The following is a 14,162-nucleotide window of genomic DNA, read 5'->3' on the forward strand; positions in this document are numbered from 1 at the left end:
GGTTAAAAGTTGGTTGAATAAAAAGGTTGAGTTTGAATTCAGTGTTTTTGTGTTCTGTATCTAAAATTGAGTCGCTAAGTAAGTTTAAAATGGCCAGGGCTGCGCCTAAGATATAAGTTTTGAATTAGTTGATAAATATCGATATCTATCAATATGATTTATATTTTATCAATGTTTTTTTTTCTATATCGTCCAGCCCTAGTGGACAAATGAGGATGGATGGAGACATGACGCCCAGCGGGAAACAAAAAAAAAAAAAAAAAAAAAAAAAAACAGACTTGGCTATCATGACCAGAAGCTTGAAAACTTAACAGGACCATAATGCAACTCGTCTAAAGGAACCAGAGCCTCAGTGAAGAACCATGGTGCACATCAGCAGCTCTCTAATGACGTAGGCAAACATTTGATCCCCCCCCCCCTTACATCTAAAGTATCATGCTGTCAATAGAGATCTTTTCTGTGTGCCTTTGCACCTGTTAAACCTAACGCAATGTGTTTCTGAAGCAGCAAAGGGCCGATGCATCAGTCTCCGTTATCTTTAGCGTTTTAGCAAGGGGCGGGTCCGACTGGGTCGCTGCTTTATGTTGGGAGACATAATCTGGAGGACACAAGGTAAGCGTCTCCTCGGTGTGGGTGGAGGTGGTGGAAAACGTTCTGTTAAAGAGGAGTGGGCTCAGCGTGAAAAGCCTCAGAACCACCGGGCTACCCAGCGGCCATATTGGTTTTAGCTGCATTTCCTGCTAAACTCTTAGAAATGGAGCTAAAACGACTGCATTTGAGGAATCTGGGTTCCTTTTTACGTGCTATTTTAGTAAATTCACCTTAGAACCAAACGTATAAGCGATGGCAACCATTAAGAACCATGACGTTCAGCTGAAAATGACATAAAACGACCTACGATGGATCCGCTATTGCATGCTCAAGGCATGGCTTCAGAAAGGACTGGAAACACCTGCACGGGTATCCGGGCCTCCTAATAACCGTCCACGCTCCTCCAAGTATGTGAGATCCATTTAAAAAGGACCGTGTTCACCATGGTGACATTTGTTCAAAAGACGGACCTCTTTACAGGATAAAAAAAAAAGAACAGGCAACGCAATCCGGTGTTCAGACGTCAAAAAATGAACTGGGGGAAAGCCTTTCTGAAACCTGGATGTAAACATATATGATCGGAACGATGTGCAGTGAATTCAGGCTTTATACACACACACACACACACAACTGGGTACGACTGGAGAGAACCCAGCGTCTAAAGACAACGGCTGGATGCAGATTTAACCGGTCGCTACATGCTCACACACACAGACGCCGGATGATTTCAGTTCCACGTTCGATGGAGCCCCGAGTCCTGTGGGCCAGCAGCGGAGCTACCCTATATTTAACAGATGACACAAGTTGCATTCCAGATGTACAGCGCTATCTCGCTGTTTCGCTCTATAGAAATGCACTGGAGAGGCGAAGGAGAAAGCAGAAGAGGAAAAGGAGGGGGGAGAGAGAGAGACCCCGGTGCACAGCTGCTTAACTAACTAATAAAGAAAAGCAGAGGATATGGGGGCTCCCTGACAAAAACAGGCAGAGATACAAAAGGTGAAAATGGATTTGTTCATTTAAAGAATAATTTGTTTGACCGGGCTGCACTCCCGTGTTAATGAGTAACAGGCGTAATCTGTCACGCCGCAGTCAAAATTAGGCCTCAGATTAGACGTTATTGCGTTAAAAACCCTGAAGTCAGTGATTTAATTTGAAGACAACAACAAAAAAAGAAAAGAAGGAAAAAAAAGAAAAAAAAAAGGGGCTCCAGAACACTAGGCTCGACTGCAGCTGCTGCAGCCAAACGCAGCTCACAGTCCCACCAGGGAGCCTCGGCTCCCTTCGCACTAGTTTAAAATCTGATTAGAAACACACCCCGCAAAACGGATGGGCTTTTTTTTTTTCTCTTCCCCCCCGCGCCCCCTGCCCCGCCTCTGTGGTGTTTGGAGCCCAGAGACACAGACCGACGACGTGCTGACATCATCAGCGTTGGACAATTAGGCCCCACTGATATTTTAGATTTTCCTAACACAAACACATATCTTCTGTAAATATTCACAGCAAAAAGATTTTTTTTTGTTTCCATTCCTTAACCGGGCGCTAACAAAACCTCACTGTATTAACCCCCCCCACCACTACCTCTCCTCCTCACCATCCCTACATCTGTGATTCATTGACTTTACAATTTACCACATGTCGAGATGGGAGAGGTCGAGCCTCGAACTGAATCACGGCGCAAATATGCGAATGATTTATTGTTTCGGGGGGGGAAAAATTAAATATATATAAAAAAAATAAAAAAAACACCCGGCCAATTTAAAGCAACGGCGCTTTTCTTTTTTTCTTCTTTTTTTTTTTCCTGAGCAATACTGCTATTGGCAGACCATGAACAATTACAGTTTGGACTAATTAAGCTCGGAGAATGTTGCTGCGCACCGCTAATGTCAAGCAGACCCCAATTTCAGTTTAATGGTGCCAATTTTTTTTTGTTTTTTTTTTTGCTTCCCAGCTCCCTCTCGCTTCCAACTCCTTAAATCCAAGGCAGATTGTACTTTTTGCGGCTGTTTATTAAGTTGAAGGAAATAAAATAAAAAAATATATATATACATAAGGACCTATTCTTTCTCTTATGCTCACACAGGATGAGGAGAGAGAAAGAGAAAGGTGGGGGGGGGGGGGGGGGGGGGTGGAGACCGGGAGCCGCTTCCGCCATACTTTGTAAACAAAAGTGATTTGCAAGACAAAAGGAGCGCAACCTTGCGAGTAAATTCAGAGTGTATTCTTTAGCGAGAGAGAGAGAGAGAGAGGAAAAAAAAAAACAGCAGCAACGATGTGCCATGAAGAAGAAAAAAAAAAAAAAAAAAAAAAAAAAAAAGCCCCGCGGACATCAATTAGGCCCGATTAACATGTAAAGCCCATTTGATAAGGTGTGGGCCCTATCCCCTAAAATCCGCATTAAAACTCATCTTTTCCTCCCGGTCTCTGGCAGAGGCTCCATTGAGCCCCGGCCAAACGCACATAATCCATACGGGGGGGGGGGGGGGCATTGTCGTGCTCATGTGGCTCACGTGTTGTCGTAGCGATGCGGTCCGCGCCACTTTGCCGCACATCAGGCCACGGCAATACGGCTGGCACAAAAGGACGTGTCGCGTTCACTTAAGAGTTTGGTTATTTCCTATTCAACAGAAGTTAGCGGGGGTGAGTTAGAGTGTGGATTTATACAAAAAAAAAAAAAGAAAAGAAAAAGGAAAACACCTGCCCCACCTCTTACTTGTGCCTAAACTAATCGTAATTACGTGTCCAAACTCAAAACCCCCGCCAAAAGCTTAACAGGGGGGGGCCAGGAGCCACGTTAAACATCTTAACATTCATAAGTCCGAGGGGCACTAAGGTAAAAAAAAAAAAAAAAAAGACGGTGGATTTACGGCCCGACTCAGAAAAGCCGGGTGCCCAGATCCCCATTTCTTCTTTTCCTCAGCGTCTCCAGACCTGTTGAGGTGTGATGTTAGCCCACAAGCACCGGAGTTAACCCACCAGCTTCTTCTTCTTCTTCTTCTTCTTTTTATTTTTTTATGTTCTCCCCTACAAGCCCCCCCCCCCCCCCGCGTTAGCAACTGCAGGAAACAAAAGGTGAACGCAAAAAGGAGATGGAAAACCGGGGGCTGAACTTGGCAGGCCACTTCCCCAATTCAACCTGCACCCAGTGATTCAGCAGGTCTTTGTGTGAGGAGGGGGGGGTAGGGGGGGGTAGGGTGAGGGGTGAGGGGAGGAGGGGAGACTGCATGGTGGGGAGAGGAGGAGAGCTTTTTAAAGCCCGGGCACAGCTTCATGTCAAATTGCTTAAATGATACTAAATTGTGAGCCTCCTTGGGTTTAGGTGGTAGGAAAAACAAATTCTCGCCGGTTGTGGCTCCCAGAGGTCAGGCGGCCTCGTGCAGGAATCCTTTACCGCCTCTTAAGTCGTGCAAACACAGAAAATAACACGAGCGACTTAAGATGTCCAAGCAGATTAGGAGGAGAAAACGCAAGCTGATGGACCGGGGAACACTTTTTCTTTTTTCTTTTTTTTTACTTCTAATTAAAGCATCTGTTTAAATAATTTCCACGATTGAATCATATTCAGAGAACTAGCACTGCATCGCAGGGGGAAACTGGAAAAGAAAAGATACGGAAGCAAGAAAAAAAGAAAAACCTTTAGAATCAAAGGCTTCTTAGGACAAGACAGTGTCTCATTCTAATAACACCAGCAGTCATATTTGCAGCCTAACGGGACACGTTAGGGAGCAAGACAGCTAATCAATGTCCAGGTGAATTATTTATCCCGGCTTTAAATTTAATAGATTTATATTACAGCCACCGCCGACTTCAAAAGCTCCAACAGCTCAGACACACAGGGCGCCGCAGACGGAAGGGGGGGTGGGGGGGGGGGCTCAGGCGAGGTAGTACAGTAGGGGCCAAAAAAAAAAAAAAAAAATTCTTTTTAGGTGCGCTTGTTGGAATTACCGGTTTCAATGTCGCGTTGTAGCCCGCAAACAAGCACCTCCTCGTTTTAGTTTTGGTGGTGATGACATAGCAGGTAATAAATCACAGAACATGATTTTTGTTTTAAAAAAAAAAAAAGAAGAAGAAGAAAAAAAAAAACAGCCCTGCTTTTGTCGGTTAGATGTGAAAACAGGGATTCAAGGGCATGATGAGGAGAGCAAAGGTTGATGGAGTCTCAGAGGAGCATCTCTTAGGACGCATTAAATTTTTTTTTTTTTGGGGGGGGGGGGTGTTTTCCCCATCGAACTGTTGCATGATGGAAGCAAGCAGGCCGCGGGACACACGTCGCTGTAATGTTAATTAAGAAGACAAAAACAAAAACCCGTGGCAGGAAGCCCTTCACTTAAAAAGCAGGCTCGACGTTACGAAGGCGAGTTTTGTGTCAGAGCCTGATGATGAGAGTAACGAGTGACTAATTCCACATACCAGCCGGCAGCATTAACGAGGCTGACAAAATATGCTCTCCTATGCGGAAGACAAACACACACACACACACACACACACACACACAAAGAGAGTGGGTAGTCTCACGTGAGACCACGGGCAGAAATTGTGTCAAACACAAAAGAAAAGGCATTATGTGTCAAGGTGCAAGTTCATTTTTCAAGGCGAGCACGACAAAACCAAAAAATATGGAGGTAATAAATTTCTGCTTAGTGGTTGTGGGTCAGATTTCCTAGCGCCCGGTCTTTGCTTTAGCCTTGTAAAATGAGATGGCATCTCCTAAAGCGCAGCAGGCGTTTAAATAAAAATAAAAATAAAAAATGATGCCGCTTAAAAAAGGATTGCTTTTGGCCCCCGTGGGACCAGCCGAGCTAAATGAGTGAGGGTCCATAATTACACAGGGCCGACTGTGTCAAAATAAATAATATGAGTTTGTTTTGCAACAGAGCTTTTAAAAAGGTTAAAAAATAAATAAATGAAAGAAAGAAAGGAAAAAAAAAAAGGCCAGCAGATTCCTTCGGGAAGCAAAAGCGGTAGCATGCATAACAGCAATCACCTGCGTTACACAAATCCCAACCTAAACTGAAATTTTCCATTTAATACCTATATATTATACAGAAGACGTAAACTATTTTATTTTTTTTGCAAAGATGCATGAATGCAACTTAAAAATATATATATATATAATGTGATCCATGCAAATCACTCTCAAAACCTAATTTGCATATTTGTTGCCTTTTCGCCACCCCCCTCCCTTTAAAAAAAAAAAAAAAAAAAAACACTGTTCAGTGTGTCAGAGAGCCAGTGTAAAGTGCAGCTCCCTGTAGTGTTAGTGGGGAAATTAAAAAAGGGCATTTTTGATGAGGCCATGCAAACACAAATCAGCTGCATTATTTACGAGGGGGGGAAAATCACGCACTTTTAGTCTGGTTTTTTATACAGCAGGGCCAAATATTGTCATCCAAAACAAACAAAATAATAAATAAATAAATTCACAAAACTGTTTAGAATTGCTTTTATTCCGTTACCCCTACCGCATATGATTTAAATGTCTATTTCTTTTTTTTTTTTTTTTTTTTTTTCATTAGCACAATTAGCATGCTAGCTTCCATGTTCACGAGCGCGGTACTGTGCACTTCAGGAAAAGTTGGAAAACTTGGTTTCCCCTATCTTTTTTTTTTTTTTTTTTTGCATTTTCTGGGTGACAAGCACAGCTTTGCAGCCTCGGTGTGTGTGTGTATATGAGAGAGAGGAAGAGTGTGTGCAGATATCCAGCTGGTAAAATAAGTGAACTTACTGTGCGTGCTGTTGGAGAAAGTGATCCGTTGGGGAGGTAGGGGCTGGTGAGATCGGGGATCATTATAAACGGATAGCCCGGGTACGGTGGGCTCTTGAACAGCCCTCCATCTTGCCTTTTCGCAGCTAACATGGCGGGGGAGGAGGAGGGGGGGGAAAAAGAAGAGGAAAACTTTTTAATAAACCGGCCTTGGAATGTGTTTTTATTATCCCTGGAATTTTTTATTTGAGGAGTAAATCTAGAGGAGACCCCTTCCCTCTGTTAGAAACACATAATGTCACGGTTGAGAAATAAACAAAGATAGGAGAATAAAGCAAGAAACTCACCCTCTTCTAAACTTTCCCTTGTTTTGTCTCTGAAAGTTTCAGATCTAGGCGGAGGCCGTCTTTCCGCCTTGAAATGCAACGAAACAGAGAGGATTGCGTTAAAAGTTGCGGTGGGGGCTTTTCTATCAAAAAAAGTGTGTTAAGAAATGTAGGCCACCCCTTTCGAAACAACATGTAATGCGAACTTAAACGGAGCCGATCGATCCGAACTTACCTCCGAGTCCGAGGAGCTGTTCTGATTCGTTTCCGACTCGTTTACGAGCGAAGATTTGACGTCTGCTAAATCCCTTTCTGCCGAGGAGTTCTCGGAGATTTTCTCCTCCTGCTCCCCTTCGTCTTTGAAGGAAATCATTTCATCGTTTGCGCCCAGATCGTCCCCTCCACCGCCGTTGAGCTGCGGCATTTTTCCCCCGAGCAGAAGAATCGTTCTCGGGTCGAAAAAAACCCCACCGAAAAGTTTCAAACCCTTGATCTCTGCGAGCTCGAAAGTCCGAGAGTTTAAGTTTTTAAGGGGAATTTGCTTCTTTTTTTAAAAAAAAAAAAAAAGAAAGAGGAAGGGGGTCTTCGTATTGGCGTTCTCCAAAAGCTCTGGTATATAAAACTCAAAAACACAAGGGGGGAGAAAAAAGAAGGGGGAAAAATGTTGGCAGAAAAATGGGGAAGCCGGAGAAGGAGCCGAGCCGCTCGGATTGAGTGAGTTGAAGTTGGTCGGAGTGGTTTTCAGTTCAAAGGCGGCGCTGATTGACAGATAGAGAGGGATGGAAATAGAGAGAGTCTGGATTCGGGATTATTGACAGGGAGAAACACACAAGAAACTAATGAGATTCAAACAGGGAGGGACTTGAAGTGACGTTTTCATAAATAGGAGGAAAAAAAGAGGGAGAGAGCGAGAGAGGGAGAGAGAGAGAGAGAGAGAGGGTGAAGAGGGAGTGCTGGTTGGAGGAAGCCGGCTGCAGCGAGGGGGGAAAAAAGCATGTGAGGAGTAAAAAATGCCAGTTTGGGAGTAGGACAGTGGTGGTAGAATAGCAGGAAGATATAGGATTTCCTTGTAAATGTGGATTAAACGCACATATGGGCGGTCTCTGTGCAAAAAAAACAAAAAAGAAACAATGAAAAGAAGGCCCTTTTTTTTATGGCGTTCCAAAAGTGCCCGTAATTCCGTAAAGAAAAAGAGTAAATAAACCATTGATTGCCTGAATGCATTGTCAGGTTTTGAAATGGGAGATGTGGCTTACCGCACAGGGCGGCACACCATCGGGGGTGGCACCCCACCACAAAAAATGTTTTAAAATTAAATAAACATACAACGTAATCTGCCCCCCCCCCCCCCCCCCACATTCCACTTTAGCCAGGTCTTCATCCAAATATCTTTCGAATTTTAAAACAAACTGAATTGGGCATGTTTCCATCTACTGCTATGGAGCAAATCAACCTGGCTTCACAGAGCGTGATGTCATCAAAAGTTGACGTTACCCACGGCTGTAATAAACAGGAAGCAGAGGCTGCAAGCCAGCATGGACCACACGTCTAAAAAAAAAAAAAGAAAGAAAGAAAGAAACAAAGAAGAGAGGTTTTTTAGGAATGTTGCTATTGGGCAAGTTGTAATTGTTCTGTCATGTCAGCTAGCAACGGCGTTGTTACCTGCAGTCCGGAGACGTAGAGAAAGAAATGCAATTCTATCCGCATTACTAATATACTTCCGACAGTGGAAACAGCTGATCAGTCATGTGAGGTAAATGTTTGCTACGTAAAAATCTTTTTCTAATGCGAGATACATACAAAATGAGCAGTAAAAAAATGGTGACGGAAACACGGCTGCTGTTGACGAAAACTCAGGCGTTTGATCTCCAAGGCTTTAAGGAAAGAAGGCTAAACCTGAATCATCAAGATCCATAGAAAGAGTTTGTTGAAATATGTAAGAAAACCTCAAATCGGAGGCTTTGATCAAAAATGTCTGACTTGCTGATTGGTTATGGGCATACCTTCGAGTGTTTTTTTTGGTTTGTGTTTTTCTCCACCTGGCAAGATACACATGCAATAAAGCTTTTATAATTCTACATAAAGCTGATTTGAAGGGGTTGCAGCTCTTGAATTTTCTGCAAAACCTCTTGTTTTCTTGATCAACAACAAATGGCAGACCCCCCCATTAGCTATGTGCACTGTAAGAAAAATATGCCTTCATGATGCCAATAAATTGATCCAAAAGAACCACAAATTTAAAATAAATAAATCAATCAGGTTACCTAAATGTGTCATTACTCATTTATGCATTTTAATCATATTTAATGATTGTTTGTTTAAGATTAATTTAAATGAAAAGGTTAATCATAAAACACATTTTATTATCAAAGTAATTTATTATTATTATTACTATTATTACTATTATTATTATTATTATTATTATTATTATTATTATTATTATTACATGGTCATGTGCTGATACAGAGGTCCAAAAGTGGCACAGTTCAATCAAAATAAGTCAGACATTGAATATGTGAATACTAAAAAAATATATATATTTGCAGGAAGGACAAATACACTGATAACATATTAGACAATAATTTAACTCAATTATATTGTTAATAAAAAATTCCATTTTAACAGCAATTTGCTGTGACATTTAGATAAAGCTTACAGGGGCAGTAGCCCTGGGCCCAAAAATGTTTATGTATTTATTTAATGGAAGTTTAGCAAATACTCTATTTATATATAACAACAGCAAGAAATAGAAGCCCATATCAGGTGGGCTGTTTAGTGTAATTAAAATGCATATTTTCTTGTCTTTATTTGAATGACTTGGTTTGTGCTTTTCATATAAAGCATCTTGAGGCACACGTGAATGGTCCTTTTTTTATTATTATTATTTTGCAAGCCAAACATAACAGGCAGTGGCGGAGCTATAAGCCAATCTTAGGCCACCCCACCGCAGAATGTTCCTTCAAAACAAGCAGTTCCCCTCCAAAACAGATGGTGGCAGCAGCATCACTTTCATACCACTAACACAATTGCAACAGAAGAATCCGTTTTGGCAACAGGTTAATTATCTGTTCTGATCAGAGTAGAAAAGGACATCCTGGAGCACCTTGTAAATACTCTCATTTTCTCCTGCTCCAAAAGAGATCAGCCTCTGAGGGAAATTAAGAAGGAAGTGACGATTTTTTTCCTATGTTTGAAACATTTATTGGTATTTTCTTTGTGCATTACAAGTAAAAAGACTATTTCACAGTTGCATTATATTATTTTATTTTGTTTATGAATACATTAAGAAGCCTATTATGCAGGTCTCCCTGATGTAATTACCAGTCATCCCTGTATAAAGGTTGAGCAGCTTTTGACGGAACAAGGTGACATAAGACCTCCCTTCCACAATAGGATGACAAAAGCATCTAAAAGCCTCTTTTTTTTTTGAACGTCACATTTACAATGTTTGTTTTGTTATCCATAAAAAACATGAAAATATAGTGATGGATTATCCAAAAGCATATTCTTCACCCCTCCCTCCATAGTTTTGGTGTATTTCAGGGACTGTTTTACATCACCGCAAACAAGGTGGAATAGTTACTGTGACATTTGTGTGAGCTCACTTCTAGAAAGGATCTTCCTAGACAAGAAAAAGACAAAGATTGTATCAGAAACATTCTGTTCTCATGTAGACCACGCTTATAGTGCTCGACGTTGACGTGTACTTAACTATCAGTATGTTGTAGTTTGCTTGGGTAAGGCACCAGAACTGGTTCTAGCCCAGTGGCCCACATTCAGCCCTGGGCGAGCCTTGCATCAGAGTAAGTGGGCGGGGCTAGCACTGCTCTGAAGAAGCAAGAACTGAACAAGGAATCAATTATATGTGGCTTTATTACATATGCTATTATATCTTAATAGTTATTCTATAATGCCTTTAGGTATGACACTGTGACCCTTTTGGGACTCAATACCTCCGTCAGGCCTTTTCCAGTTTTCTCAAATAGTCTTTCACACGTACACCAAATAAACAACATTTTATAGCTTTTATTACATAGTTTTTCTGCCTGGAATCCATCCTGTTTTCCCCCTCTTTCCTTGTTCTTATTCCCACTAAATACTCGAGGCCTGTATCAGAAGCAAAATTACTCTGAGCTGTTTTTAGCAATATCATTTTATCTGCTTTGTCAGCTCCTTAGATCTATTTTTCATTATATTGGCTAATGTTTCCTTAGATCTATTTTTTGGGATGGAGGGTGTTATTGCATCCTACTTTCTTGACAGGTGTGATGTCCTCTGGGACGCACCTGAATTCCTCACTGGCAGCAGAAGACTGAGCTGTTTTTCTTATTTATTTATTTTACTTTTCCTCGCGTTTTTTCTTTTCCACCTCCCTCAGCAGCAGCCGGTCTGGACACAAATAACAGATTCAGATTTGGATGCTCCATTTCCGCGTCTTATTTTAGTCCCGATCAATCTTTTAAAAGATACAAAGGAGAGATTTTCTTTTTAATTTATTTTAGGTTTGATACTGATAGAAATGAACAATGTTTGCTTTGGTTAATTCTTTTAGAAATCGCAGGTATCTTATGAATTGTAGACATAGTATTTAATATTTTACATATCAAATAACTAATAGGTATGAAAAAATTATGTAAAAGGAGTATAATCATTAGATAGCCATTTTCCAAACAGCTTATTGCCATCTGAAATATATGTTAAAATTAAAAGAAGAGTCCATACCTGCTAACCCTGTTAAACGGAGGTATATAGCAGTGATGAGCTCAGCAGCTGCAACACACTTTCCTTATCTCATCAGCTGGGAAAATACACTTTCTGATATCTGCCAGAAATTTGATGCTGCAATCACACACAAAAAAAAAAAAAAAAAAAAACATCAAGTAATTCAGTCTTAGCTGCAAGAAATTGAGCTAAAACATCCTTTCAGGTGACACTTACAGTCTCGCCAAATAAAGCAGAGCGAGATCAAAACAGGAACACGGAATTGTTGATTAAAAAATATTGTCTGGTGCCTTCATGCTGTAAGACGTATGAAAACTAAATATTATGACACTAATTCCTCTGTATCTGCTGTCAGCGGGCTTGTCAGAGAGCACCGGTGGGGAATCATTGTGCATGCATGCAGCAGCAAAAGCGCTGGGAGTCTGCTCACAGACGCACCCAGGCCAGGCTGCACCATGAAAGCAGACGACTGCGTTCAGTGATCGCCGATGTGCTTTATGTCTGGATGAGGTGAAGGAAAAGAGAGAGGTGTTGCAGGCGCTGGTTCTCATCCAGTCTCGTCTGTGCTCAGGCAGCCGATGGAGGAAGACGATGCACCCTGCTGCTCGGGGGCCCTCAAAACCCGGACCCCGCGCAGCCCAGACCAAAGTAGAGGGGGCTCCAAGCTGGCCTCTACCCGGATTGCCTCAGCAGGTAGCGGAGAGTTTACTGGGGGGCTGGCAGCGTGTTATCACGCATGCTATGGGGACACCTGCCTCTGATGCCGCCCCAGTGATTCTAATCTACAGGACCCTTTAATAACAAGATGATAGGCTCTGCTGCTGCTGCTGCTGCTGCAGCCGCCGCCACTGCTCTAGATGAGGCGAGCACGGCGTCTGCTGCTGTTATTTATGTTTGCTGTGGGTTTTGCATGTTCACCTCTGCCCCTTGTGGTGGCTCCTTGGTACAAACTGAGGATTGTCCACCACCCTCATCTCAAGAGGCAACATCAGCTTCTGATCCCCTGACAGCCCCGAGCATGAATTTACTGGATCTCAGTGTCACTTCTTCTGTCAACAACAATCACATTTTTGGGTTGGAAAATGCAAAACACAAGCACCTCATCTAACTGGGTGACCTCACCGGAAACGTTGAGGGGATTGTTGTTTTCTGTGTCCTTCTGAAGTGTCAAAGTGTATTTGTCTCATCGTTTTTTTATTTTTTTTTATTTCTCCAAGCATGTTTCTTTCTTTAGATAAATAACTTTTCAACAATGGTAAAGGAAACAAAAATAATTACAAAATACCGGACAACTTGCTTGTCGGATTTCAATTAAAATGTTTATGTAATGTTGGTCTTTTCTATTTTATTTATTGCCTTGTTCATGATTCTTGTTGTTTTTTTCCCACTTTCCTAAAATTGAATGATTTTTATTTATACAGCACTCACCACATTTAGCAGCCTTGGTGCAAATTAGTAAAATTTCTTTAAAAAAATCTTTTTTGAAAAAATATCCTCCAAGAGGCTTGTATGTCAGAATAAGAGTACCTTTGGAAAAAAAACAACAAAAAAAAAAAACCTTTAAGCAACCTATAACCAACATTATATATATATATATATATATATATATATATATATATATATATATATATATATATATATAGTCTGTGGAGTCCATTTTGGATGCTTGTTGGTCAGGAACCCCCCCAAAACAGACCATGGAACTTAGACCACCATGCTTCACAGTGATTAAAAGGTTATTTTCTTGAGTGCTATATTTGGTTTATGTCAAGCACGTTCTCTGTTTTGGCAAGTATTTCAATTTCCGAGTCATCTGTCCTGGTCTTTGTCTACATTCTTTATGACAAACTTCAGTCTGGCTTTCATGTTTTTCTTGGGGATAAAATGTTTTGACTTGACATGTGAAAACATGTCAAGTCAAGTTAAAGTTTATTTCTACTGCCCATAGCACATTAAAAACAACAATAGTTGGCCAACATGCTGCATAGGGTATAAATTTAACAGTAGTGTAAAAAGTTAAATATTGATAAGAATAAAACCATAAAACACAACAAAGTAAAATAACTAGGGAACATTTCCCATGGAGGCTAAACTTGCGTTGTCTATTAATAATTGTACAGACAAAATTTTACATCAAAATTTCACATCAACAACAGCAAGAGCGTGCTTAAGGTTCTGTGATAACATTTCAGGGTTTTTGGAGGCTTTCTTTAGCATTTTCCAGCCTGCTTTTAGGGTGAACTTGGGAATGCTGATGGTTGTTTTGAAACTTCATTTGAGACCTATCTAAAGCCATGACCACATGTTTCTTTCTTACAGTATCCTACAGCTCTTTGGAGTTCAACATTTGTTCGCTGCCTCTTGAGCAGTCAGGAACACACCAAACAAAAGCCTGAGGTTCCAACAGGGCAAACTTCCATCAAAATGCTGAGTAGCAACGTTCTGATCATGTGCATCTGATGTGATATATTTGCGCTTATTTAAGCCACTTAAAGTCAAAATAAATGTGGAGTTAATTTATTTCTAACCAGAAATTGAAAACGCCTTAATTTCTATTTTTACTTGAACTTTTTACGGGTGGACTTTATGTAAAGTAGATAAGTAAGTAGTAATCCTTGACTTCCTGTTTCTCTGCAGTAGGAATACAAGGATAAGGCATAAATTTCAAGCTCATTTCTATTAGCCAATCTTCAAAATGGAAAACACAAGAGAACATGCTGTATAAGTAAAGCAGAGATCTATTGATTTTCCTTATTCTGGAAACGGCTGCAATAGAATAGCTTCTTGCCTAAATTTGTATATATATTTAGTCAGAGAGGTAA

At 41.0% G+C, this 14,162-nt stretch overlaps 1 protein-coding gene across 30 annotated transcripts in view; it reads right to left on the bottom strand.

Moving 5' to 3' along the window:
• Positions 1-7,478, bottom strand: part of tcf7l2 (transcription factor 7 like 2) — a 116,195-nt gene extending 108,717 nt beyond the window's left edge. For 10 of the 30 annotated variants that reach the window (XM_036141851.1, XM_012882370.3, XM_021308529.2 and 7 more), the window contains exons 1-3: positions 6,854-7,473; positions 6,640-6,706; positions 6,314-6,438 (exon numbers count right to left, since the gene is read on the bottom strand). In XM_036141851.1, coding sequence (XP_035997744.1) covers positions 6,314-6,438; positions 6,640-6,706; positions 6,854-7,042 — 381 coding nt within the window. In that variant the 5' untranslated portion in view covers positions 7,043-7,473. Of the gene's footprint in view, positions 1-6,313; positions 6,439-6,639; positions 6,707-6,853 lie in introns of all 30 variants that reach the window. The other 20 variants (XM_012882365.3, XM_021308526.2, XM_021308523.2 and 17 more) reach the window with 6 other exon arrangements.
• Positions 7,479-14,162: the final 6,684 nt, after the last annotated feature.

The sequence above is a fragment of the Fundulus heteroclitus genome, chromosome 10 (assembly GCF_011125445.2).
Source record: "Fundulus heteroclitus isolate FHET01 chromosome 10, MU-UCD_Fhet_4.1, whole genome shotgun sequence".
Lineage (NCBI taxonomy): Eukaryota > Metazoa > Chordata > Actinopteri > Cyprinodontiformes > Fundulidae > Fundulus > Fundulus heteroclitus.